Source organism: Mycteria americana, chromosome 23 (genome assembly GCF_035582795.1).
Source record: "Mycteria americana isolate JAX WOST 10 ecotype Jacksonville Zoo and Gardens chromosome 23, USCA_MyAme_1.0, whole genome shotgun sequence".
Taxonomy (NCBI): domain Eukaryota; kingdom Metazoa; phylum Chordata; class Aves; order Ciconiiformes; family Ciconiidae; genus Mycteria; species Mycteria americana.
Window position 1 is genome coordinate 7,146,785 of NC_134387.1, and position 22,429 is coordinate 7,169,213.

The 22,429-nt window shown below is 66.5% G+C and overlaps 1 protein-coding gene across 9 annotated transcripts in view; it reads right to left on the reverse strand.

Annotated features, from left to right (window-relative positions):
• Positions 1–8,122: 8,122 nt before the first annotated feature.
• Positions 8,123–22,429, reverse strand: part of FGFR1 (fibroblast growth factor receptor 1) — a 30,111-nt gene continuing 15,804 nt past the window's right edge. For 2 of the 9 annotated variants that reach the window (XM_075523852.1, XM_075523846.1), the window contains exons 3-18: positions 20,104–20,367; positions 19,264–19,347; positions 18,536–18,711; positions 16,389–16,512; positions 15,435–15,625; positions 13,721–13,865; positions 11,980–12,183; positions 11,319–11,463; positions 11,023–11,162; positions 10,783–10,893; positions 10,448–10,638; positions 10,180–10,302; positions 9,943–10,013; positions 9,255–9,392; positions 8,656–8,761; positions 8,123–8,540 (exon numbers count right to left, since the gene is read on the reverse strand). In XM_075523852.1, the coding sequence (XP_075379967.1) occupies positions 8,364–8,540; positions 8,656–8,761; positions 9,255–9,392; positions 9,943–10,013; positions 10,180–10,302; positions 10,448–10,638; positions 10,783–10,893; positions 11,023–11,162; positions 11,319–11,463; positions 11,980–12,183; positions 13,721–13,865; positions 15,435–15,625; positions 16,389–16,512; positions 18,536–18,711; positions 19,264–19,347; positions 20,104–20,367 (2,390 nt within the window). In that variant the 3' untranslated portion in view covers positions 8,123–8,363. Of the gene's footprint in view, positions 8,541–8,655; positions 8,762–9,254; positions 9,393–9,443; positions 9,526–9,942; positions 10,014–10,179; positions 10,303–10,447; positions 10,639–10,782; positions 10,894–11,022; positions 11,163–11,318; positions 11,465–11,979; positions 12,184–13,720; positions 13,866–15,434; positions 15,626–16,388; positions 16,513–18,535; positions 18,712–19,263; positions 19,348–20,103; positions 20,368–22,429 lie in introns of those variants that run through there. The other 7 variants (XM_075523848.1, XM_075523847.1, XM_075523851.1 and 4 more) reach the window with 7 other exon arrangements.

Genomic DNA, 22,429 nt, shown 5'->3' on the forward strand with positions numbered 1-22,429 from the left:
CAAAGCGGGGGCTGCGCCCGGGGGGCTCCTGCCCACAGAGGAGAGGGAGAAATGGCTCCGTCCTGCCCACGCACACTGGGAGCGCGGGGACTCGCTGGGGCTGCCCCCGGCCGATGCCCAGTCCCTGGGGACGGGCTGCTGCCGACCTGCCCCTGCGCACGTCCCAGAAGTGCTCCGCAGGCCTCGCACCTCTGGGGATGCTCCTTTCGGGGATGCTCCTTTCGGGGATGCTGCAGGGCTCAAGCCCCAGCCCTCAGCCTGCTCTGGGGGGATCTGCCCCACGCAGCCGGTGGACCGTGGGAGATCCACCCGTGGCCGCTCAAAGGCTTTCCTCCCCCCTTCTGCAGACCTCTCTGCCCCAGCGCCCAGGGAGGCTGTTTGCTCCTGCCCCGATACAGCCGGGAGCCGGGACTCAGCCGGGGAAGAAGCAGCTCTGCCGGCGAGCCCTTTGGCCGCAGAGGGGCACAGACACGCGTCCCCCTCCCAGGGCTGCTTCGGCTCCGCCAGGCTCGCGGGACGGGGGTGCAGCCCCAGAGAGAGCCCAGCCAGCCCTGGGGAGCCCACATCGCCCCGAGCCGCTCTGCATCCCCAGCTCCCGCCGCCGGGCTCTGCGCTGCACGGCGCGATGGCAGGCCTGGCCGGGGGACAAGCACCGCGTTATTCTGGCAGCCTGGAAAGTTTTCAGGGTGTTTGGAGAATTTGGAGTTGAATTTCAAATTGTCAGGGGCTTTTCCGGTCTCGGTGCAAGAGGTAGGCAGAAAATTACTGAGATAATACCCTTAATTTCCTGCAAATGGGTAATGTTCCCTTGAAAGACTGCCACTCCGATAGTCCTTAAATACATCTTAGGAGAACATCTTATACCACATAATACAGGATAATGAGGGAAGTCATCTTCTCCCAGCCGGTGTTCCAGGCCTGCGACTGCTCCAACTTCTGAACCCGCCTGAACTCTTCCTGGCAGTTTTTAGCAACCGCCTGGGGAAGTTTGAGGTGAAACGATCAGATAATAGCTCCTTTGGCAGCTGCTTTGCCAGCTGGGCTCAACCAGCCCAGAGAGGAGCAGGTTTGTCTGAAAGGTCCAGCAGCCCTTGAGCATCCCGCGCCGCGTGAGAGATGCCTTCTGGCCGGGGACGGGTCCGTCTGCCGGGGCCAAGCCTGCAGCCGCCTGGAACTCACCCACCGCTGCCATCCTTAAACGTGGGGCTTAAACACAACATATTTCCTCCCGGTAACCCAAGATCAGGGCGAGCGGCTCGGCTCCGCAGCCTTGGCAGCTTCACCGGGCCGTCAGGAGCTGCGAGTTACCCAGCCGAGGCGCGGGAGCATGAGGAGTCCTGTTCTCTGCTGGTTTTATGGTCATCAACAGTAATTAACATGGGAAGCAGTGCTTGGCACCCAGGGCCATAGTGGGAACCCAGCCCCAGAGCTCGGCTCAGCCCCCAGCAAGCTCGCAGCAAGCTCGCAGCAAGCTCGCAGCAAGCTGTCCCAGTTGCGTACCTGCTGCCTCTGGACGCCCACCCTGTGCTGGCTCCCAGTGGCTCCCTCGGGACGCTCCTGCCCGGCAGCCCCTGCTCGAGGCGGAGGGAGAGGAGGAGGCTGGCGCGGTGTCCTGGGCGGGACGAAGGCAGAGCCAGCCTGCGCCTGCCGCGGAGGGAGCGGCACATTCTTCTGCTGAGAGGTTTTGCAGATGGAGAGTGAAGAGGGGCTGGCGGGGAGCCTGCGGCATCACCTGCGCTTCGGCCGCCCGGCCGCGGGCAAGCTAAGGGCGAGCTAAGGTGCTCCCCACGGCACCGTCCTCCCGGCTGCGCTCTGCCGTGACCGTGCCATGCTGGCGTGTGTGCGAGGGGCCGCTTCGTGTCTGTTTTCCTCCTGTGTTTTTAATTTAGAAAGATCTGGAAGCTGCGGCTCGCTCTTCCCCGGTTTTCCTGCGGTGACCCCCAGCCGCGCGGCAGGGTTGCCAGCTTCGGTGTTTAGCCTGAAAGTGAGCACAAATTGTGAACAAAGCCACCCTTCCTCCGGGGAGGAGCAGGGCACTGGAGCCAGGCGGAGGTGGATGAACCCAGAGCAGTCTTGGGCCACTTACGCACCTCTGAACAAACTCATTTTCAGACCAAAAATCCCCGCACCCCCCGCAGCTGCTTCCCCCAGCCCTCGCAGGTCGCTGCCTGCCGCGGGGCTTTCTGGGGGGACGGGGCTCGACCTCCACCCCCTGCTGCAGGCGCGTCCTTCCCGGGTGGATTTGTGCTGCAAAGCTGCGGAGAGGAGCTCTGGTCCCCGTGCCCCTCGGCAGGCGTCCGCGGCTGCTGCGGGGCTTGGCGGCACGCGCCCGAGTCTCGGCTCTGCCCGGCGTGCCGGGACCCCAGGCACCTTCCTGGGACCCCCTTACCCCACAGGCACAAAGAGGGGAGAGTCAGCGGTTTCGCTACATGACCCCCCGAGCGAGGGGAGGAAACGAACCCAGCAGAGCCCCATAAATTACTGGATTCTGTTCTGCAACATCGGGCAAATTAAACGTTGCAGAGATCCAAGGCCATGTGTGCTTTGGCGTGGGGAGAGCTTTTCCAGCCACGCTGGTGCCAAACACCTTTCAGCCCTCCCCTCGGCTCGGAGAGCCGGCTCCTCCGCCGGTTTATCCTTCCCCCGGGCATCCCCGCGCTATCGTTGCTCCCGGCTTGGAGCCGGGCTTTATGGCACCCGTGTCTGCCGCCATCCCGCCAGCAGACGCCGTGCCGGTGCGGGGGCAGCGGCTTGCCCGGGAGATGGGGGATTTCTGCTGGATGCTGGTCAGAAACGTCTCCCGTGCCACAGCCAGCCCTGGACCTTGCGTCAGCCTCTTCCGCAGAAAGCTGTTGGGGAAAGATGCACTGGTCAGCACTTTTATAGGAGATTAATATTCAGAGGGAAAAGCACTGATTTAGTGAGGCCCAAGCACAACAAAGGCTGAGATTTATAGCCTCCTGTATTCGAGCATTGCATTCCTAGCAGGCTTTCTGTCTCTGTTATAAATTTGTAACAAAGGAGATGGAGGCTTACACCAGCTTAAAATAACGTAGAACAAGAGCTCAATAGCCAAACCTTGCGCAGAGCGTTACGGGGCGCAGGCGGCGATGCCCCCGGCTTGTCTGCCGGGGACGGTCCCACCCTGCCCCTGCCTCTCCTCGCACCCCAGGCACCCCGGCTGCACCCGAGGGAGCCCCGGCCGCGGCACAGGGATGCTGGGGGGATGCTCGTGCCCCGCCCGTGCCGCAGGGCTTCCCCCGCGGCCGGAGCTGAGCCACGGCGCTGCCGCCGGCCCGGCACGAGCTGCGCTCAAGAGTTGGGAGCATCCCACCCCAGAGCCGTGCCGCAAGGCCAGCCACGGAGCGCGGCAGCACGCAGGGGTGCAGAGGGTGCAGGGTCCCTTCTGAGCCCGCCGCACAGTGGCGGGGCTTGGACGGGAGCGGGAAGTGTCTGCAGCTGCCCTGGTTCATAACCGATGTTTTGTTTGGATGAAATGAAGCCGATCCGTGGTGTTTGACAGGGTCTGGTGCGTGAGCTGTCAGGACGGTGATGTGCGGCAGGGGAGCCTTGCCGAGAGCCGTGCCAAGTTCCCGCCTCGGGAGGGCCAGAGCGGACGGTGCGACCGGGGCCGGGACGCGTGCCAGGGCTCTGACAGCCACCGCAGGGCTCGGCACGGGCACAGGCGCCGGCGTGCGAGTGGCCCCTTCCAGACCTGCGCTCCTCTGTCCCTGCCTCCAGCCCCCCACGCCCAGCATCCGCCCCACGGTCCCAGGGATGGGGCCGCAGAGGGGAGGGGAAGGGGCGGCCACTCCCGGGCACCCCCAGGGGTTTGGGGGGTGCCGCCCCGAGCCCCGGGCAGGTGATGGCCGCCGCAGGCTGCGGCCGTGGTCCCGGCCCCGCCGAGCTTCCTGCGGTCTCCGCTCAGCAGCCCCCCGCCTCTCGGGGGGACGGGGGCGCGGGGTTATTTCCTCGCAAGGAAGCGATTCGCGGCTGGAAAGCTGCCCGGGCTTTGCCACCGTGACCCCCCTCCCATCCGCTCGCCATCAGTCGTGCTGTGCGAGGGGCTGCGCGAGGCCGTGTGGGGCCGGGGGCTGCCGGCACCCCTCTGCCCACCGCGCGTGCCTGCGCGGCTGGCGGGGCTGCCTTGCCCGTCCCGCTGCTTGCACCGCGCAGGGCAGGGTGCCACACGGCTGCTGCAGCTCCGAGCCGTGGCGAGGGTTTTGGGGGGAGCCGCGTGCCCCCTCGCCCGTTGCCTCCGCCGCAGCTGCACACATCTGGCTCCGTCCTTGCTCAGCCGACACCGGCCCATCGCCGGGCTGTGGGTGGCCAGGGTGGGCTGGAGCCGGACCCCTGGGTCCCGCTGCCTCGCGGGGGAGCTGACCCCGCAGCTGGGTGGGACGCGCGGGGCGGAGGGGTGGCGGGGGGTCGCTCCCCATGCACCCGCTGAGCCGTGCTCCAGGAGCCGTGCCGTGGGACCCTGCGTCAAGGTGGAATTGCAAAGAAGGTTTCCTGCCGTGGCTGGCAGCCAGACAAAGCCCAGCTCAGCACCGAGCAGAGCAGCCAGGTCCTGGGCCCGGGCCAAGAGATTGTCTCGGTCCTGCACAGCCGGAGGGCTTTAAAAGGAGAGAAAGAGGAAGGCGAGGAGTAGAAGAGACAAAGGATGCTGTGAGAGCCAAACGCGCTGTCGTGGGCCGAGCGCTCGGCGGCCACCAATACGCAATGCCCCCGGCCACCCACTCAGGGGGGTCCCGCAGGCAGCGACTCCGGATCCCCGGTTGTTTTGGGGTCGTTTCCCAAAGGACCCTGTCCCGGCCACCTCCTAGGTTCGGTTGCAGCGGGAGGGCTCAGTGCCGGGCAGCACTGGGGGGGCCGCAGGCACCCCCCGGGCAGGGTCCCAGCAGCACTGGGCGATGGGGACGGCTTTGGTCCCGCCGGTCCCCGTGCGGGGCTTTGCCGGGGCATCCTGCGCAGGGTTGCAGGACCAGCTCCTGCAGCCTCGTCCCGGGCTTGCTGCCGCCCTCGGGGCTGATGGCTCGGGGTCCTGCTCCCTGCCGGCTCGGTGCGGGGGCCACCCGCGTGCTGGCTCCGGCAGTGAAGGGTGCTGACGCCAGCTTTGGGGTATCTCCATCTCCTGGGGTTGCCCACGTGAAGGGGATGCTGTACCGGGAAGAGCAGAGAGGAGCCAGATCTCCCTGCTCCGGGGCCAGCGTCCAGGCAGCACCGTCCTGCAGACCCCCAGGGCTTCGGCTCGACGAAGGTCAGCGCAGCCTCCCCAGGGCTCTGCGGGAGCGACCGTCCATGCCCGGGGCACTGGGTCCCGAGGGGACGCAAAGCGGGCACCTGGCTGCGCGTGCCCATCCCGGCCCCGGCCCCGCAGCGTGCATCGGCGGTGCTGCCGGAGTCGCTCTGCTTATTATCATATTTAATTGCCCTCCTGGTAACCCCAGGAAATGAGCAGAAGATTGTGATAGCAGCAGTTTCTGATGATGTAAACACGAGCTCCATCTCTCCCCGCCGCCTTGCCAAGTCGGTCCCGGGGAGAGCGGTGATTTATGGAGACCCCCAGCCCCGCTCCCCCCGCTCCCGGCTGCCTGGGCTGCGAGTTTAATCTAGGACTGTGAATTCAACATAAATCACTTGATTAAAAGCTCTACTTAATTTGGGGGGGGGGGGAGGGAGGGGCAGAGCGCAGCTGATCGATTTAATTTACACAGAGAAATAGCAACAAGCAGATGCTTCTGCAAGGGCCAGCGGGGCTGGTGACCCTGCAGCCGTTTCACCTTAACCCTTTAAGTGCTCGGTGAAGGGGCTGGCAGCCTCTTGCCCCCCGGGTGAGCCACCTCCCGGCAGCCCTGCCCCGACCCCCTATGCCCGAGCAGCTCGGGGGGCTGCGGGGCGCAGGGTACCCCCGTGATGCCGCGACTGAGGCTCCTCGGCAGCATCCGTAACCGCCCCGGGCTTCTCGGGCGATGAAACACCTTCCCCGGGGCCGAGCGGTTTCTGGAGGCAGCAGGTCAAGTTTGGATGCCAACAGGCTGGGGCTGGCACCGGCTCCGTCCTGGGAGGAGGAAAAAGGCAGGGAAAGTGGAGAACGAACCAGAGCTGCCAGCGGTTCTGTCAGGAGGGGAGGGCTGCCCGGCCGGACCCCCACCGCCCCGGCCCCGCCGGGGGCTCGCAGGGCTGCTTCACCCCCAGCCCGCAGGGACCTTCCCCCCCCGAGCGTGGGGGCCAGCGGGACCCGGTCCCTCGGTGGGCGGGTGGGTCGTCCCCGGGAAGGGACCCGCCAGGCGACACTTTCTGGCGCTGTCACAGTCGTGCACGCATCGTTTTGATTGCAAAAAAGGAGGCGAATGGTTTTCGGTTGTTGAATGGGAGAATATTTTTATGGGGAATTTTGAAGCCATGAAAAACAGAGCTCCCACAAAACCAGCCGCTGTTCCACGCTACTCTCTGAACGTCACCTTCCCACACCGGTCACTTGGATGAGCTTTAGCGCCTGGACCCCTTACAGCCCCTTCCCCATCGCCCACCAGCCCAGAGCATCTCCCGCTGCCCCCCCAGGGACGGGGCCACGGCTGTAAAGTCTCGGTTAAAGTCTTTAATAATTACAAGAATTCCAGATTCATTACAGAAGAGTTTACAACAAATAATATTTCTCCATACAAAGGCAAAATAAACTTTCAAGTAATAGCGTCCTGGCTCTGGAGTCTCGACGCCAGCGACGGGGAGGGATGGGGGCACGCGCGGCCCCTGCCCTGGCGAGGGGCTGCCCCCGGCCAGGGATTGCCCCGTCCTCCCCGGCACAGCAAACCGGCACCAGCTCCGCGGAGCAGAGCTCGGGCAGCCGAGCACCGCAACCGCCTCCGGGACAGAGACCGCCGGGCACGGACGGGCAGAGCCGGGGGGCACGGTGTCCCCGACGAGGACGCTCCCCCGGGCGCCGGTAAGGCACTGGTGGGCACCGCCCGGGGAGCGGGGGCCGCACGGGGCGCGCGTCCCCCGGCCGGGGCACAGCGGGGCCGGGACCGGGCACCGAGCCCGGCTGGAGGGGTCGGCGCCACGCGGTACCGCTCCGGTGTCCCGGTGCCTCGGGGGGCCGGCGTGGGACCGGCGTGACCCCAGCGGGCTGCGAGGGGCCCCCAGGCCCCCCGCTCCCCCCCAAGGGAGCCAACGCCAGGGCAGGGGCTGCAGCCCCCTCCCCAGGGCGCCGGCCCGGCCCCTCTCCGGCACTGCCTAAAACGCAGGGCACGCCCGCGCCCCGGCACCCCACACACCAATATGGTGCCGCGGGCGCTTGGCAGGCGGTGCCCGGCCCCAGCCCTGCCGGAGCCCGGGGGCGCGGGGGCCAGGGAAAGGCCAGGCACGTAATGACAACGTATTCCCAAAAGGCATCGACACATTATTATTATTGTTTAATACAACCCCATATAAAACTGAAGCAGCAGCAGCAATTCTTATTGAGGGACCTAAACTGAAATAGGTTTAGAACATAATTTAAAAAAATAAAAACAGCAAAAGTAGCAAAATATATGAACTTTTTTTTTTTATAGCAACTGATATCTACCAGCCACTAGTACCTTACTACCAAACTGGTATATCTCTGGTGACAACCCTTTTAAAAAGACATGTAAATATATATTCATATTTATACATATTTTTAGCTATGTACACAGGACTTTTGTTTTTAGCACTGGTGTATTTGGCTGCCTCTACTATCAGTGCTGAGCAATGTATACGCTGCGTCTCCCACTTCCAAGGTCCCGGGGGTTTGGTCAGCGAAGCCCCTCGGTGCTGGCACTGCTGAGCTGCAGGACCAGCCCCAGAGCATCTCGGGCAGCGAGCGCCGCGCCGGCAGGACCCCTGCGCCGGCCGGCCGTGCCAGCGAGGCTTCCAGCACGCCGACGCTCCCCGGCTCGCGTGGTCGCAGAAACCCGGCGCTGGCCTTGGCTTAGCGAGTTCTCCAAGTCGTGGGTAAGCCCGGCTCTCCGTGCCCTGCCAGGACGTGCCGTCCCAGGAGGGGTGGCTGGCTCCCTGGCCGGGCGCTGCCCACATGAGAGGATTTCGGCTTAACCAAGTGGAAATATTCAAGCACAGACTTCATGGAAAAGAGGTTTTAAAAAAAAAAAAAAGGAAACGCCAAAAAAACACCAGAACAAAACCTTTGGGCTGCAGAGAGCTCACAACTAAGGCGGCAGGAGAAGCTGGCAGGAGAGGTGGGTGGTTTTGGTTACGTGAGATGCTACGGTTGTGTCTCTGAACCCTTTCGGCAATAGCTCGGCACGACGGGGCTGCGCAGGCAGCGTCCACCGGCAGCCGCGGGCGCAGGCACGGCACGGCAGTCCCTGCTGGCGGTGCCACCCTCAGTGTCGCTTCAGTCCGCCGTTGGTGTGCTGAGGGGGGAACTTGGGAAGGCACGGCTCGTCTGGAAGAGGGTCGTGAGAAAAAACAGAGTCCTCTCCCGAGGAGCAGGTGGAGCTGCGGGTGTCCGGGAAGCCGGGAGAATACTGATCCAGCGGCATGGAGAGGTCCAGGTACTCCTGGGAGGGACGAACCCCGAGGACGGGCTCAGGAGGGGACCGGGCATCCCCGCGGGAGCGCCCAGCCCAGGCAGGGTGGGTGCAGGCGGGTGCCCATGTGTGCCGCCTCTCCTACCTGGTTGGAGGTCATGGCCACGATCCTATCCAGGTCTTCCACCAGCTGCTTGAAGGTGGGTCTCTGGGAGGGGACGGCGTGCCAGCAGTCCCGCATCATCATGTACCTGGGCGGGCAGAGGGGAGGCGAGGGCTGAGCCCGGAGCGAGCGGCCGGGGCTGGGGACCCCCACCCACGGGAGCAGAGCAGCACCCAGGGACGGCCACCGGCACTCAGGCTGGGACCCGTGGCCAGCAAAGACGCTTTGCCGGGGATTTGGGGCTAATCCCCTGCGCGGAAGGAAGGGAACTCCCTGCCCGCCCGCCGGCACTGGGATGGACAGGGGGCTTTTTCGGGAGGAGGATGTACGGGGAGCTAAGCTAGTCCCTGCTCTGGGGTCACCCTGGGACTCGCTCCTGCCGAGGAATAACAAAGGGAGACGTTGATTATTGCAAACAGGTTGAGCCGATGTTTTTGCAGGGCTGGGAACTGCTGGGAAAGTAACTCTGAACATCTGCCTGCGTCCCCCCGCGCACCTGCCTGCGCCCCGGGCCGGGCCGTCGCACCCGGAGCTCCCGGCCCCGCGCTGCCGCTGCAGCCCCGGCCCCGTGCCACACTCACAGCTCGTTGGTGCAGTTGCTGGGCTTGTCCATCCTGTGACCTTCCTTCAGCAGCTTGAAGAGCTCCTCCACCGGCACGCCGGGGTAGGGCGAGCCGCCCAGCGTGAAGATCTCCCACAGCAGCACGCCGAAGGACCACCTGCCCGGGGCAAACACAGGGCAGATGCTGGGGCACCCGGCTCCCGTGGAGCTGACACCCCCGTTTCAGACCTTTGGGTACAGTTAGAAGTTCGTTTGCCGGGAGGGACAAGCGCTAACAGCTTTGATTCGCTCTGCAAGACAAACGAGTCCCATCGCCAAATGCAATTTGGATTCAAAATATTTTGTCTGCTGACGCTAATGATATTTTCATTAAATTAAGACGAATCACATCTGGCGCGCTCGCCACGGTGCACATCGTGTTCACCAGCGGGCGCTGGGCGCTGCTACGTGAGATGCAGCAGGGCGGGATGGGACCTCAGCAAGATGCTGCGAGACGCAGGCAGCGATGCAGGCAGCGATGCAGGCAGCAAGAGCGTTGCTGGACGGGGTGGCCAAGGAGGGCCACGACCCGCAGCTCACAGCAGAGTGCCCAGCAGACGACCGAGGGTTCCCCCCGTGCTGGCAGTTTTGGCTCCCCACCTCCCCCCGACCCAGCCCATCGCTTGCGAAGCCAGGCAGGGAGCAGGCGTCGCGCGGCCGCTACTCACACGTCGCTCTGGTGAGTGTATATTCGGTCGAACAGAGCCTCTGGGGCCATCCACTTCACCGGCAGGCGACCCTGGGACACAAGAAAGCCCCGCGTTGGCTCCGTGCCGCCAGGGAGCAGGGGGACCCGGGGGGGGGGGGCACGCCCGTGGCATCGCCAGCGTGGGTTGGGGTATCCCCGGCACGGAGAGCGCCGCTGCCCTCGCCCACGCCGGCGAAGCCCCTCGCCCACCACTCACGTTCGTCGTCTTCTTGTAGTAATCTATGTGGTGGATGTCACGGGCCAGACCGAAGTCGGCGATCTTCATCACGTTGTCCTCGGTCACCAGGACGTTCCTGGCCGCCAGGTCCCTGTGGATGCACTGCCCGAGCGCAGGGCCGTCAGGCGGTCCCCGAAGCCCCCAGATGGTTCCCCACGATGAACGGGCTGGGAGGGAAGGGTGCACCCCCCCCCGAGCCCAGCCGCCGGGCTCCCCATCCCGTCATGGCCCCCCCGGAGCTCCTCACCTTCTTGGAGGCCAGGTACTCCATGCCCCGGGCGACCTGGTAGGCGCAGGAGACCAGGTCCTTGAAGGAGAGCTGCTCCTCGGGGACGCGGGTGGGGTTGTAGCAGTACTCCATGCCGGGGGGCCGCCGGGCTTGCAGGTACTCCCGCAGGTTGCCCTTGCTTGCGTACTCCACGATCACATAGAGGGGTCCTGCAGGGACAGCGGGATGAGCGGCCGGACCACGGAGCAGGGGCTCCCGTCCCCACGGGTGCGGGGTCAGCCCCCTCCCGGCGCGTGGACGGCAGCCGGAGGGGTGGCAGAGGGGATGCCCCCTCCCCGCTCGCACGCCCTCACCGTCCTGCGTGCAGGCTCCCAGCAGGTTGATGATGTTCTTGTGCTTGCCGATCATCTTCATCATCTCCATCTCGGAGATGAGGTCAGACAAGTCCTTCTCCGTGGCGTCGGCTAAAGCGGTGGAGAAGGCAGCGGTCGGGGGGGGGGGGGCCAGGCTGGGTCCCCCCGGCGTTGCACACGTCTGGCCCCAGCCAGGGCTGCGGCATCGTGCCGGGACCCCCCCTTCTCGCCGCCACTTACACTTGAGCATCTTCACCGCCACCTTGGTCACGCGGTTTGGCTTGTCCTTGTCGAGGCCGATGGCTTCTGCCAGCACCACCTGCCCGAAGCACCCTTCTCCCAGGGGCTTGCCCAGGATCAGCCTGGCGGGAGGAGAGACCCTGACACAGGGGCCAGCGGCCGCGGGGGGAAGCAGGTCGGTCGCCGGCGCTGGCAAACGGCATCGGCGGTGCCGCCGTCCTCACCCAGCTCCCGCCCGGGCTGCTCCGGCAGCTCGTCCCCGGAGCAAAGCGCACCCAGCGGGGATGGGACCTCACCTGTCCCGGGGCAGCTCCCAGCGCGGGTCCTCGGGGAGCTCGTACTCGGAGACGCCGGCCAGCATGGGGGTGCCGCTGGAGGAGAGCCGCGAGGGCCGGACCAGCATCACGCCCGAGTTCATGGAGGAGCTGGAGTCGGCCGACACCTGCAGCGGGGACCGTGGGTTACCTTCACGCGGCGCCGGGTGCCGCGGCCGGCTGCCCCCCCCGGGAGGGAGACGCTGACCGGGAGCCTTCGCACCCCGACCCTGCCCGCGGCCCCCTGCCCGCAGCCCCCTCCGCCCGCAGGCATGGGGCCCCGTCCGCGCTGCTTCTACGGTGGACCTGGACTAAATAATTTTTAATTAACTTCCGGCATGCCGACACCATGAGATATACGGCCTGGGAGTCCTCCTGCCTCCTCAGTGTGTAAAACACGCTCTTCTGCTCCGACATTAAACTGCTGTAAATCCTTCCGGTCCTCTTCATCACCCCCGCCGAGCCCCGCCGAGCTCAGGGGGTCGAGGAGGGGCTGTGCGGCCCCCCCGCCCGCCGCACTGCCCGTCCAGCAGGGCGAGACCATCCTGGCTCTCCCCCATCCATCCTCATGCAGACACCTCCCCCCAAAAAAGGGCAGGTCCCCGGAGGGGCAGTAGGTGCAAACAAACCCCCTCTCTACTTTCTGTTACCTGTCTGCGCAGGGGGATGCTCTTGGCCAGCTTGTGCACGGCCAGCTGGCTGTTGAAGTCCGTCTTCTTGGTGGTGCTCTTCATCTTGTAGATGATGACGGTCACCACCATGCAGGAGATGAGGAAGGCCCCGGTGCAGTAAATGATGATCTCCAGGTAGAGGGGGGACGTCATCATGGCTGGGGTGTCTTCAATAGCTGGGTCGGTGCGAACGGGGCGTTAGCACCCGCGAGCCCGCCCGGGGCCAAGGAGCAGAGCGGTGCTGGGGGACGCCCCCGGCTCCTCCCCGTGCTCGGCGGGGACACGCTCCGCATCGCCAGAGGCCTCGGCGCGGCGTGCGGCAGGGACTAGGGGGGCTGCCCGCCCGCCCCGGCGGGGAAGGCGCGCGCGTACCCCCGGGCCCCTCGCCCCCGCGGCCGGGCCGCGCCTCCGCCGCACCCGCGGGCACGCGCCTGGCACGGGATGGGGTCGACTGAGAAAGGCGCGAAGCGGGTGGGACAGCGCCCGCGTCACCTCGGCCGGGGCCGCGCGGGACAGCAGCGCGGGCCGCGCCGAGGCAGCGGAGCTCTCGCGCCGGGGCCGCGCTGGGGATGCTCTCCTGCGTCACCCCGCAGGGACGCGGCACGGCGGGCACCCCGGGGGCGGGTGCCCTTCCCAGCTGCTCTCCCTGCCCGCGCTGGGAGCGGCGGGTCCCTCAGGGCCCGGGGGTTACCCTGAGCACGGTGGGATGGAGGGGGCTGTCCGGCAGCGCCCGGGGCTGTGTTACAGGTAACGACTGGGGAGAGCTCGGGGCAGAGCAGCCAGAAGCACCTCCAGCGGCAGCGATCTGCCGTGGGACCCCAGGCTGGTGGGCAGGAGGGTCCTATCCCTGCCGTGCCATGGGGCAGACCCCGCTTTGGTGGCCGCCGGCGGCAGAGGAGGTGGCAGTGCCGTGAACAGCTCAGCGCAGCTGCGGCCGCGCGGCACGGCCCAGCGCGGCCGCAAACCGTGGTGAATCTGGCAGGGTGGGAGCTGCGGTTGCATCCCCCCCAGGACCCCCCCCGACCTGACCCCCCCCAAAGAACAGAGCCTCAGAGAGAGGGGTAAGAGGGAGTCGAAGCTTTCGGTCCCACCTCCGAGCACACCCGGCTGACAAAGCGGCGGCTGATAACGGGAAAAGTTTTTGGCTGGAAAGCAACAACCACGCAGCACCCCAAAAACTTTCCCGGCTGCTGTTATCAGGCTTTGGTGCGTGCAGCATTGATGCCCGAGGAGCAGCATCAACGGGGACAGGGGCAGCCGTCCCCGGCAGCGCAGCAGAAGCGACACACAGTCCTGGCGCGGGTCCTGTGCCGCAGGGCAAGGCCAGCTCCCCGGCAGGCAGCGCTGCCAGCACCCCCCGAACCCCGCTGCCGCCCGGGCGCTCCGTGCCCCCCTGCGCGGGCAGCGCCGGCCTTGCCCCGGGGCACGGGACCGACCCGCTCCAGCGGAGCAGCCCCTGGTTAAGTTCCCCCAGGTATGCATCGCCTGGGCCAGGGAGAGAGCGGGGGGCAGACCCCAGTCGGGGGGCGGACGGGGGGCACGCAGCGGGGGGTGCGCGCCCCGACTCGCTGCAGCTGCAGAGAGCAGCCCTGCAGCCCTCCTGCTGCGCGCTAACCAGCGCTGGGCGGGCAGGGGCCAGGAAGCGCTCTCTCCCGGACCGCAATGCATACGTCGGAAAGGAGGGAGGAAAGGGAGAGGAAGAGGAGTATATACCTTCGAGAACTGTCAACCATGCAGAGTGATGGGAGATCCCAATAGAATTACCCGCCAAACAAGTATACTCCCCAGCATCCTCAAATGAGACATTCCTTAAGTGAAGGACCTCCATTTCTTTGTCTGTTGTGTTAACGCCAGCCGTCTAGAAGGAAAAACGGAAGCAAAAAACGGAGAAGCAAACGACATGAGATCTTCTGGGAAGGAGGCTAGAGAGGAAGGAGAGCCCAGTCTCATTTGCCAGACCCCCGGGGAGCAGACAGAGACCACTGCAGACCTGCTAGAGAGACCCTCAGGATGACCACTCATCCAGGCGGACCTAAGGAGATGCCGGTTAAAAACCCTTCACCAAACTGAGCGTCCTGCCCATCTGAACATGCTGGCAATGGGCCACATGGAAAAATAAACCTCAGGCAGAGCCGGCCGGCTGACTTGCACGACACAGGGAGGCACGAGGACGGAGACAGGCGGACGGAGACAGGCGGACGGAGACAGGAGGGCAGCACAGAGGGGGGGTGCAGCACCGTGCCGGCCCCGGCCGCGCGCAGACGGGGCGCCTGGGCCGGGCGCGAAGGCACGGGCTGGCCCGGTGGCAACGCCCGCAGGGACCCAGGCTCGGTGGTGCTGGACCCGGCAGGCAGCCGGGCAGTCCTGGCACACCGCTCCAGTGTCTGCGTGACGGGGTGGGGAGCACACAGGAGAAACATCGGGACACCCACATACGCAGAGCACAAAACCTAGCCGGCCCCGCTGTGTATTTTTCCATGGCTTGTCGCACCAGAAACACAGCAGAAACAAGAGAGCCCAGAGTTTTGTTTTCCACCGCTGGGGACTGACGGTCCGAGGAAACACCCCGCCGGGCGTTCTTCCGATTACCTTTTGCCAGAGGTCTGGTGACAGTGAGCCACGCAGACTGGTTGGCCTCGCCAATATAATTGGAAACCTTACAAACATACTCCCCGCTCTCCGCCTCTGTCACATTATACAGGGTCAGCACCTCCGCATCAGAGCTATTAATCCCCGAGTGCTGGAACAGACCAACAACATGGAGTCACATTGACACGGTCAGAAACAGCAGCGCCCGGAGCGTCGGCACCGGCTCTGCCGGCGTGGGGGCTGTTTCTCCCCGGTACCCGCTGCCGGGCGGGAGGGATGGGGCTGGACACGGGGGGGTCAGGGGCAGACAGCCATGGGGCTGTGATCCTGCTCCCCCCTGCAACCCGGCCAGGGGCACGGCTGGGCACCCCGGGGGCTTGCACAGCAGCCGGTTTGCTCGCTGTGAGCAGGACCCCCGGCACGCAGAGGGAGCTGCTCTCGCTGGGACGGATCGAGGGCCCAGCTCCCCCCCTCCGGCGCCGTGCTCGCTCCCTGGCCTAGCCCACCCAGCCCCACGGCGCCCGCCTTTAGGGCTTCAAAAGGATCGCCCTGCCTGTACGCGGCCCAGGAGCCGGGCAGCCCCCCCTGCCCACCTCTCACCCCGTGCTCGTCCGGGGCACCCCGGTGTGGAGCGGGGCGGGCTGGTGACGGCTCCGGGGCTCCGGCTGCCTCGAGGCCACTTGGCTGCCAGCCGGTGGTCCCCAGCCCCAGGCGGCTCCTCTCGCCCGCCAGGCAGCGTGGCCACCATCCCGCACGGCTGCCGCCGCCCCGCTCCTGCCCCACGGGACGGGCGAGCCCGCGGGGACGCGGGCTGGGGCAGCCCGGCGTGCGGCTTTACCTTCAGGATCTGCACGTAGGGCAGGTTGTCGGGGCCGATCTTGCTGCCGTTCACCTCGATGTGCTTCAGCCACTGGATGTGGGGCTGGGGATCGCTGTAGACCTTGCAGACAAACTCCACGTTGCTGCCCAGGGCCACCGTCTTGTTGGCAGGCAGCCCTGCCTGCAGGATGGGCCGGTGCGGGGACCGCTCTGCAGGACCCGGGGAGACAGGGCACCCTCACGACGGGGCTCGGGGTGCCCGCACGTGGGGAAGCGCCCGCCCCGCGCAGGGCTGCACCCTGCAGCCCCCCCGTGCATGAGGACCCCGGCTGGCGTGGGCACCCGTGCACCCGGCAGAGCCGCGGTGTCCCCTTCCTCGGGGACCCCCCGCAGTGGGCTGAGAGCAGCCAGGAGGGGCTGGGGACAGGGACAGGTGAAATCCTGGCCCGGGGACGGGGACATCAGTACCTATTCGGGGGGGTCAGAGGTCAAACAAACCTAATGAGGGCCTCGGCCGTTAGCAAAGCGGCTGCCACTGTGGTGAGTCAGCATTAACAAACCCCTTTGTTCACCTCGCTGACTGTTCCCTTCAGTTTGCTCAGTGTAATCAAATTAAATCACATTTTTAATGGTTCATTTACTGGCATTTAGAGCAGCTCCACATGTGGAACTGCTCAGACCAGCCTTCCCAGCTGGGAATTATGGCTAATAAGGCGATTAGAAAAAGTTTCTGTCTGGTCTATGAAATTATTTCCACCACAATTAAAAACCCCCAGAACGGGTTGAGGTGAACCTTCCTCCTCGCCTGCTCGCGGACCCGCTGTGCCGCAGAGGTGCGCGCCGGGGCGGGCGGCCACGGGGACGGCGAGTGTGCCCCATCCCCGTCTCCGCAGGGTGCAGCACCCGTTTCTGCTTGGGGAGGGCGGGGCGGACGGGGACCCAGGGTAAGCCCTCCCAGCCCCGCGCTCCTCACCCACGACATCCAGCTGGTAGGTGTGGTTGATGCTCCCGTATTTGTTCTCCACGATGCACGTGTAGTTGCCCTTATCGGACGGCACCACCGAGTCCATGATGATGCTCCAGGTTGCGTAGCGGACCTGGGGGCACGGGGATGACGACAGAGCCGGTTACGTGCGAAGTGCCAGCGGGCTGGAGCACAGGAGCCCTCGTTCCCGTTCACGTCAGAGCTGGCTCAGACCCCCGGCCCCCGCCGTACAGGCAGGACATAAATCTTCCTTTGAGGTCACCTTTCCCCTTTCCTACAGAGGGACCGTAATTGCTCCCAGCTGTCCCAGGACAGCCTCGCCACGGAGCCAACTGCGCCGAGAAGCAGATGTTGTGAGCCGAGCGTGATGGGCTCGCCCGGCGCGCAGGGACACCCCTCTCCAGCGGCCCCAGCGTGCCGAGGGAATAGACCGGCATTGTTCCCCCGCTGCCGCAGCCCGGGAAGAGCCGCTTCCCCCGGCTGGCCCCGGGGCTCAGACCCGCGCTGCTCCCCACGGCCAGCCCCGCCAGCGAGAGGGCACCGTGCCGGTCAGCAGGCAGGGTGCAGCCTGGGCGCTTCTCACCGTACGCCCGGGACACCTCCGTGGGTGCTGCTTTCCTCTGGGCACGTCTCCTCTGGGACGGGTCCCGGCGGCTCAGCCGGGCTGTGAGTGCTCCCCAGGTCCCTCCCGGCCACGGGGCACAGGGACGGCTTTCCTGCGCCCAGCCCCTGCTGCTGCTGGCTCTGGCTGCAGCTCCTCCTGGCAGGACCTCCCCGAGCCCTGCTCCCTGCCGGGGCGGCTGCATTCCTCCCTCCCAGCTGGAAACTGGTTATTTCCACAGTCCCGCGTTTCAGCCCCATTAGCTATCCAGGGCACCGCGCTGTCACCGTCCGGGAAGCCACGGCGCTGCCAGCAGCCCCTCTCCTCCCTGCCCGTGAGCCCGCGTCCCTCCCCAGGACACGCTACACGGAGCCGAAAGCCGTGACGTGGCCGCATTCCTGCTGCGCGTCCCTGGCACCTGGCTGGAGCCCGTGGCACGCAGGGCCACGGCCCGGTCCCATTCGTGCAACGCGGCGCATGACTCAGTGGCAAGCGAGTGACCAAAACCGTGGCCCTGCAGCACCTAGCCGGGCTGGCTCGGGGGTCCCGCCCCGGGAGACACCCGCCGAGGGACACGAGCCCAGGAGAGGCTGCAGCCCCGCTCCAGAAAACTATCCGAGAGAGATGAAAAAAGGGGACTGTGCTCCCTTGTAGGGGCACCCGGGAGGTCCCGGGGCTGGAGCTGCCGCCAGTGCGATGGCAGCCCCGGATGCTGGAGAAGCGCGGTCCGCTCTCTCCTGTGGGGAGGGGAGAAGCTCGGGGTGTCCTGGCACGCTGGTCCCACCGCCGCCTCTTCTGCGGCAGCAGCAACCCCACCGCGAGACCGGAGCCGTGAGAAGGGAAAAGCCGAGCCCCCGTCCTGCCCGGGGGGGGACCTGCAGCCTGGACCCACTGTGGGTGCTGGGGAAGCGGCGCTGCGGCCCCCTGCCCGGCTCAGGGAGCGAACGCGGCCCCCGCACGCGGGCCAGGGCACCCTCCCCGCCGAGCCGGTACCCCCGGGCCGCCGGCACGGCTCCTGCCGACCGCCGCTGGGCAACGGAGGGGCCCGTCCAGCGCTGCAGCCCCGGGGCTGCCCAGCCACCCCCAGGAGCCCCCCGCGCCTGCCGGGGACGCCAAGACCCCCTCTCCTCGGTGGGGGGATTAGGCGAAGCCGGCAAAGCCAGGCTGGCTTCGTCCTCCGCCCCCTCCCCCAGAGGTTGAGCTGGTGCAAACACGACGCAGAAGCAGGTCACTGCCGTAGGGCTCTTTTGCAACAGGAATGTCAGAGGGGCCCATCTGCCCCCGCCGGGGGCTGCGCGGAGAGGGGGCTCGGCGCCTCTTAAGCCGCAGAGCCCCCTCCCGATCCTTCCCCTCCCCGCGCCGCCCCGGAGCGAGCCCTCCAGCCCCGGCCCCTGGAGGTGCGCAGAGCCTGCGCCCGGCCGGATTGAGCCCGGAGCAGCTGCCCGCAGCGTCCGCGCAGGCGGGGCCAGGGCTGCCGCCCCATTGCCTCCGCAGGGCGCTGCCCTGCACCGCCCCGGCCCCCCGGCTCCGGTACCTTGTACCCCCCGATGCGGTGGTCGGGTTTGAACTCCTTGCCGTTCTTCAGCCAGCGCAGCGTGGGGTTGGGCGTCCCACTCGACGGACACTTGAATTTCACCGTTTTGGCGGCGGGGACGGCATGCAGCTTCTTCTCCATCTTCTCGGGATAGGTCCAGTAGGGAGCGATGGCCTCTGGGGAGCAGAGCGGGGGGCTCAGCACGGCCGGCGCGGGCACCCGGCGAAAGCCACCGCCAGCCCCAAACCCAAACCCGCCGGGGCTTCGGCCACAGGGAGCTCCGGCACTTTGCTCCTGGTTTAACCCCGAGGATGCCGGAGCAGGGCTGAGCTGGGAAGCCGGAGAGGTGCGGGCAGCTGAGCCTGGCTCTGGCAGGGAGGGGAGCTCCTGGACACGGGGCGTTACCCGGGAGGCACGGCAGCCCTGCCGGGCCCTTTCTTTGCGAGGTGAAGGCTCAGCACGCATGGCTGCAGCAGTGGTTACCCCCGTGTAGCCGTGCCGGCACGTCCCCCAGCTCTGACCAGGCTGCTTCGCCTGCGGGCACCCAGACCCGCTTCCCCGACGAGCCCTCACCACCGGGTGCCCTGGGCTGGAGCGTGAGCCCCTGCCCACCCTCACCTGCCTCTCTCCGTCCCTGGGCGATGCTCGCAAGTGAGCCCAGCTTCCCCTCGCCCACCCCCCCTCGAAAGGCCAGGGCAGCACCAGGGGCAAACCCGCCTCGCACGTACGGTTCGGCTTGGTGTTATCCGCCTCCTTCTCCTCCGAAGAGGAATCGTCTTCGTCGTCATCATCCTCTGCTGAGGGGAGCGCGTCTGCAAGAGAAGAGACAGCCTGGCTGAACATCCGTGCATGGAACCTTCCGGAGTGGAAGTCGGGGACCGGAGCATCGTGGGCTGGTGGCACGGGACTGTGCCCAGCGGGGCGGGCAGGGCAGGGTAGCGCTGACGCACGGTGGGGAGGCGCGGGGACGCCGGGTGAAGGCTGTGCGTGCCCTCCAGCACAGCCAGGGCTGACAGCGCCTGCCGTCCCGGTGCTCGCAGCCCGTGGACACCATGGAGCAACTGCCCCGAGGTGATTTCAGAGCTCCACGCCGTGTGTCCGAGCACGGCTCCTTGCCCCGTGCCTGGTGCCACCAACCCCTCTGGGGCGGCAGCCGAGACCCTGCGGGCACAGAGACGCCCCAAGCCTCAGCAGGCACCTCCCGACCTCGAGCATTCGTTCTTCTCCAGCCTCACACCCCGTCAACGCCAACACGGACTTCGGCTGACGCCCACTCCTGCGGGCAGCCCCGCAGCCCCCCCAGCCCCATGCAGACAAACAGGCGACAACCTCCGGCTGCTTCCCCCTGCACCGCAGCAGGCGGGAAGTCGCCGCACCGCACCCGTAACTCCTCTGGGCACCCCCAGTTCGCAGGTCCGCCCCGAACTCACCGCGCAGCCGGACAGATCCGCGCGTGGCCGGCGCACGTGCCAGCGAGCATGCAAAGGCGTGCAGAGACAGCCTGCTCCTCGCTCCGCAGCCCGGCCCCGGGGCTGCCCCTTCCCTGCGTGCCTGGGGCCACTACGAACCTGAGACGTTCACGGAGAAGTAGGTGGTCTCGCTTCCCGAGGGGCTGTTGGTCATGCAGGCATAGAGCCCTGAGTCCTCGGGCACCGCGTCCCTGACCTCTACCTCCTCCCCGGTAATGCGCGTCCGGTTGTTCTCGGCCAGCTGGACGCCGTCGCGCACCCAGTTGATGCTCTGGACGTCATCCCTCAGCCGGCAGCGCAGCTGGAGGAGGTCACCGGGGTGGGCCGAGTAGGACTCCACTTCGATTTTTGCTTTGGGCAGAACTGGAGGAGTTAGGAGAGAGAAGAAGAAAAAAAAAAAAAAAGGGGAGAAAAGAAATAGAGACCAAAGGAAACCATGCTGCTGCTGCTGCTGCCGCGGCTCGGTGTTAATGAGGCAACATGCGCTGCTGGGATGCTCCCGCGGTGGCAGCGAGGACCAGCTGCCCGCTGAGCCCGGGGAGGGGAGCCGGCGGCGGGGACGGCTGCAGAGCGGAGGGAGGCGGAGGCAGAGGCTGCGAGCACCCCAAGCAGCACCAAGCACTTCACCCCTGCGGCAGGACCCGCTCGGCGGCCGGGGAGTTCGAAAGCACCCACGCACCCCTCGGGCTCTTACTAAGCGCGCCGCTCGGCCCAGAGGGAGCGCGCCACGGCGGGGGCTTTGAAATGGGGGAGAAACGGGCAACTTGAGACATCCCAGGCAGCGCCGGTTGCTTGGGCAGGATCCGGCCTCTCCCAGGAGCATCCCAAATCCCTGCTCGGCTCTGCCACTGCGCAGGGGTCCCGGGATCCCCCCCGCCACGAGCGGGCAGCCAGCGAAGCGGACCAGGGTCCCCGTGCCTTGCCCCGGTTAGAGAGCTCCAAGGCAGGGGCAGGAAGGCCAGGGGGAGGAGGGGGCTGCGCCAGGACAGCAGGCAGGGGAGCGAGGGTCTGCGAGAGCGGCATCGCTGGGAAAGGTCAGCCCAGGGGAGCTCCGGCAAAACAGGTGCCGGCCGCGGCATTCCCGTTCGCAGCGACCCCGGGCAGGGAGAGCTGCAGCTGCTCCCCGATGCGACATTTGTGTGAGCAGCACAAAGATCCTTTCTCTCCATCCCGCTGCTACGTGATCTGGTCTCTCCTGGCCCTGGCAGTGCAGGCACGGCTCCGTCCTCAAGCGCTGCCCCCCACCCTCTGTAGTGGCGTGCGAGCGGCTCTCCCGCTCCGCGGCTTGGTGCAGACGACTGGGTTTCAAACCATCTCTTCAAACGTCGTGGCCCGAGGAAGGGTCCAGGCTGTCGCAGCTCTGCGGGCGCCGAGGCTCCCTGTGACGGCGCGGGGCAGATGCAGCGTGAGCGTCGCCCCAGGAACGAGCACCACGGGCTGGCACGCACGGCTCCGGGTCTGAGCGCCGCTGCGGAAGCTGCACGAAGGGGCCCACGGCGCTGCTGCTCTCGGAGGCCGGCGCTGCTCGGCAGCGTCCTGGAAGGAAGCACCGCGTTTCCGCTGCGCCTCTGGGCCGGTGGCAGGGCAGCTTCGGGCGGGCCGAGGGCAAGAGCCGACGGTGCCGCGGGGGCACGGCCGAAGGTCTCCGCAGTGCGACTGCTCTGTATCGGAGGGGTCCGGAGCGGGGGCTGGGAAATCCCAACAAATCCTGTGCAGGCAGCCCAGCAGAAACGGCCTGGAAACGTTCAACCTTCAGCTGATCCGCAGCTCGAGGGCTGTGCCCCCAAGGACCGAGGTGCTCGGCGGGCACGCGGCCTCTGCCCGCGGGGGCAAGCGCAAAGCCGCAGCTCTCCCTTGGGACCCGCGCAGCCCCCGGCGAGGAGCGGGGCAATTCGCAAGAGAGCAGCTAATTATGAACGCCCACGGCACGCGAGCGCGCGTCGGAGGGGCCGTCTCACCGCAGGACTAACACGCGGTATCACCTTCACCTCTTGGTGCCCACCGAGCCAGACAGGCACAACCTCTTCCCCGCCCCTGCACGCACCCCCGAGCAGCCGCGGAGCAGCTCGTCCTGGGCCCATCCGCTGCCGAAAGCCGGCACAGGGTCTCTGCCGGCACTGAACCCTCCTGGTCAAACATCCCCGAGCCGAGCCAGCGCAGGCAGGGAGCGCAGGCTGGCAGCAAGCAGCGCAGGGCCGGGGCCGTCAGCGAGGCACCGCTCCCCCCGGGACCCACCAGCGGCTCCGTGCTGCCAGAAATGAAAGCTCAGCTCTCCAGAAACTCTCCTTTACCGCACCGCGATCTGCACTTCGCTTTCTGGCCGCTTTTCTTCTCCTCGTACTGATGAGAAGCTTCATGGGGAAAACATCTACGAGCAGCTCGAGAGTTTCTCCTTTTTCTTTTGCTTAGCACTTGAAGGAAAACA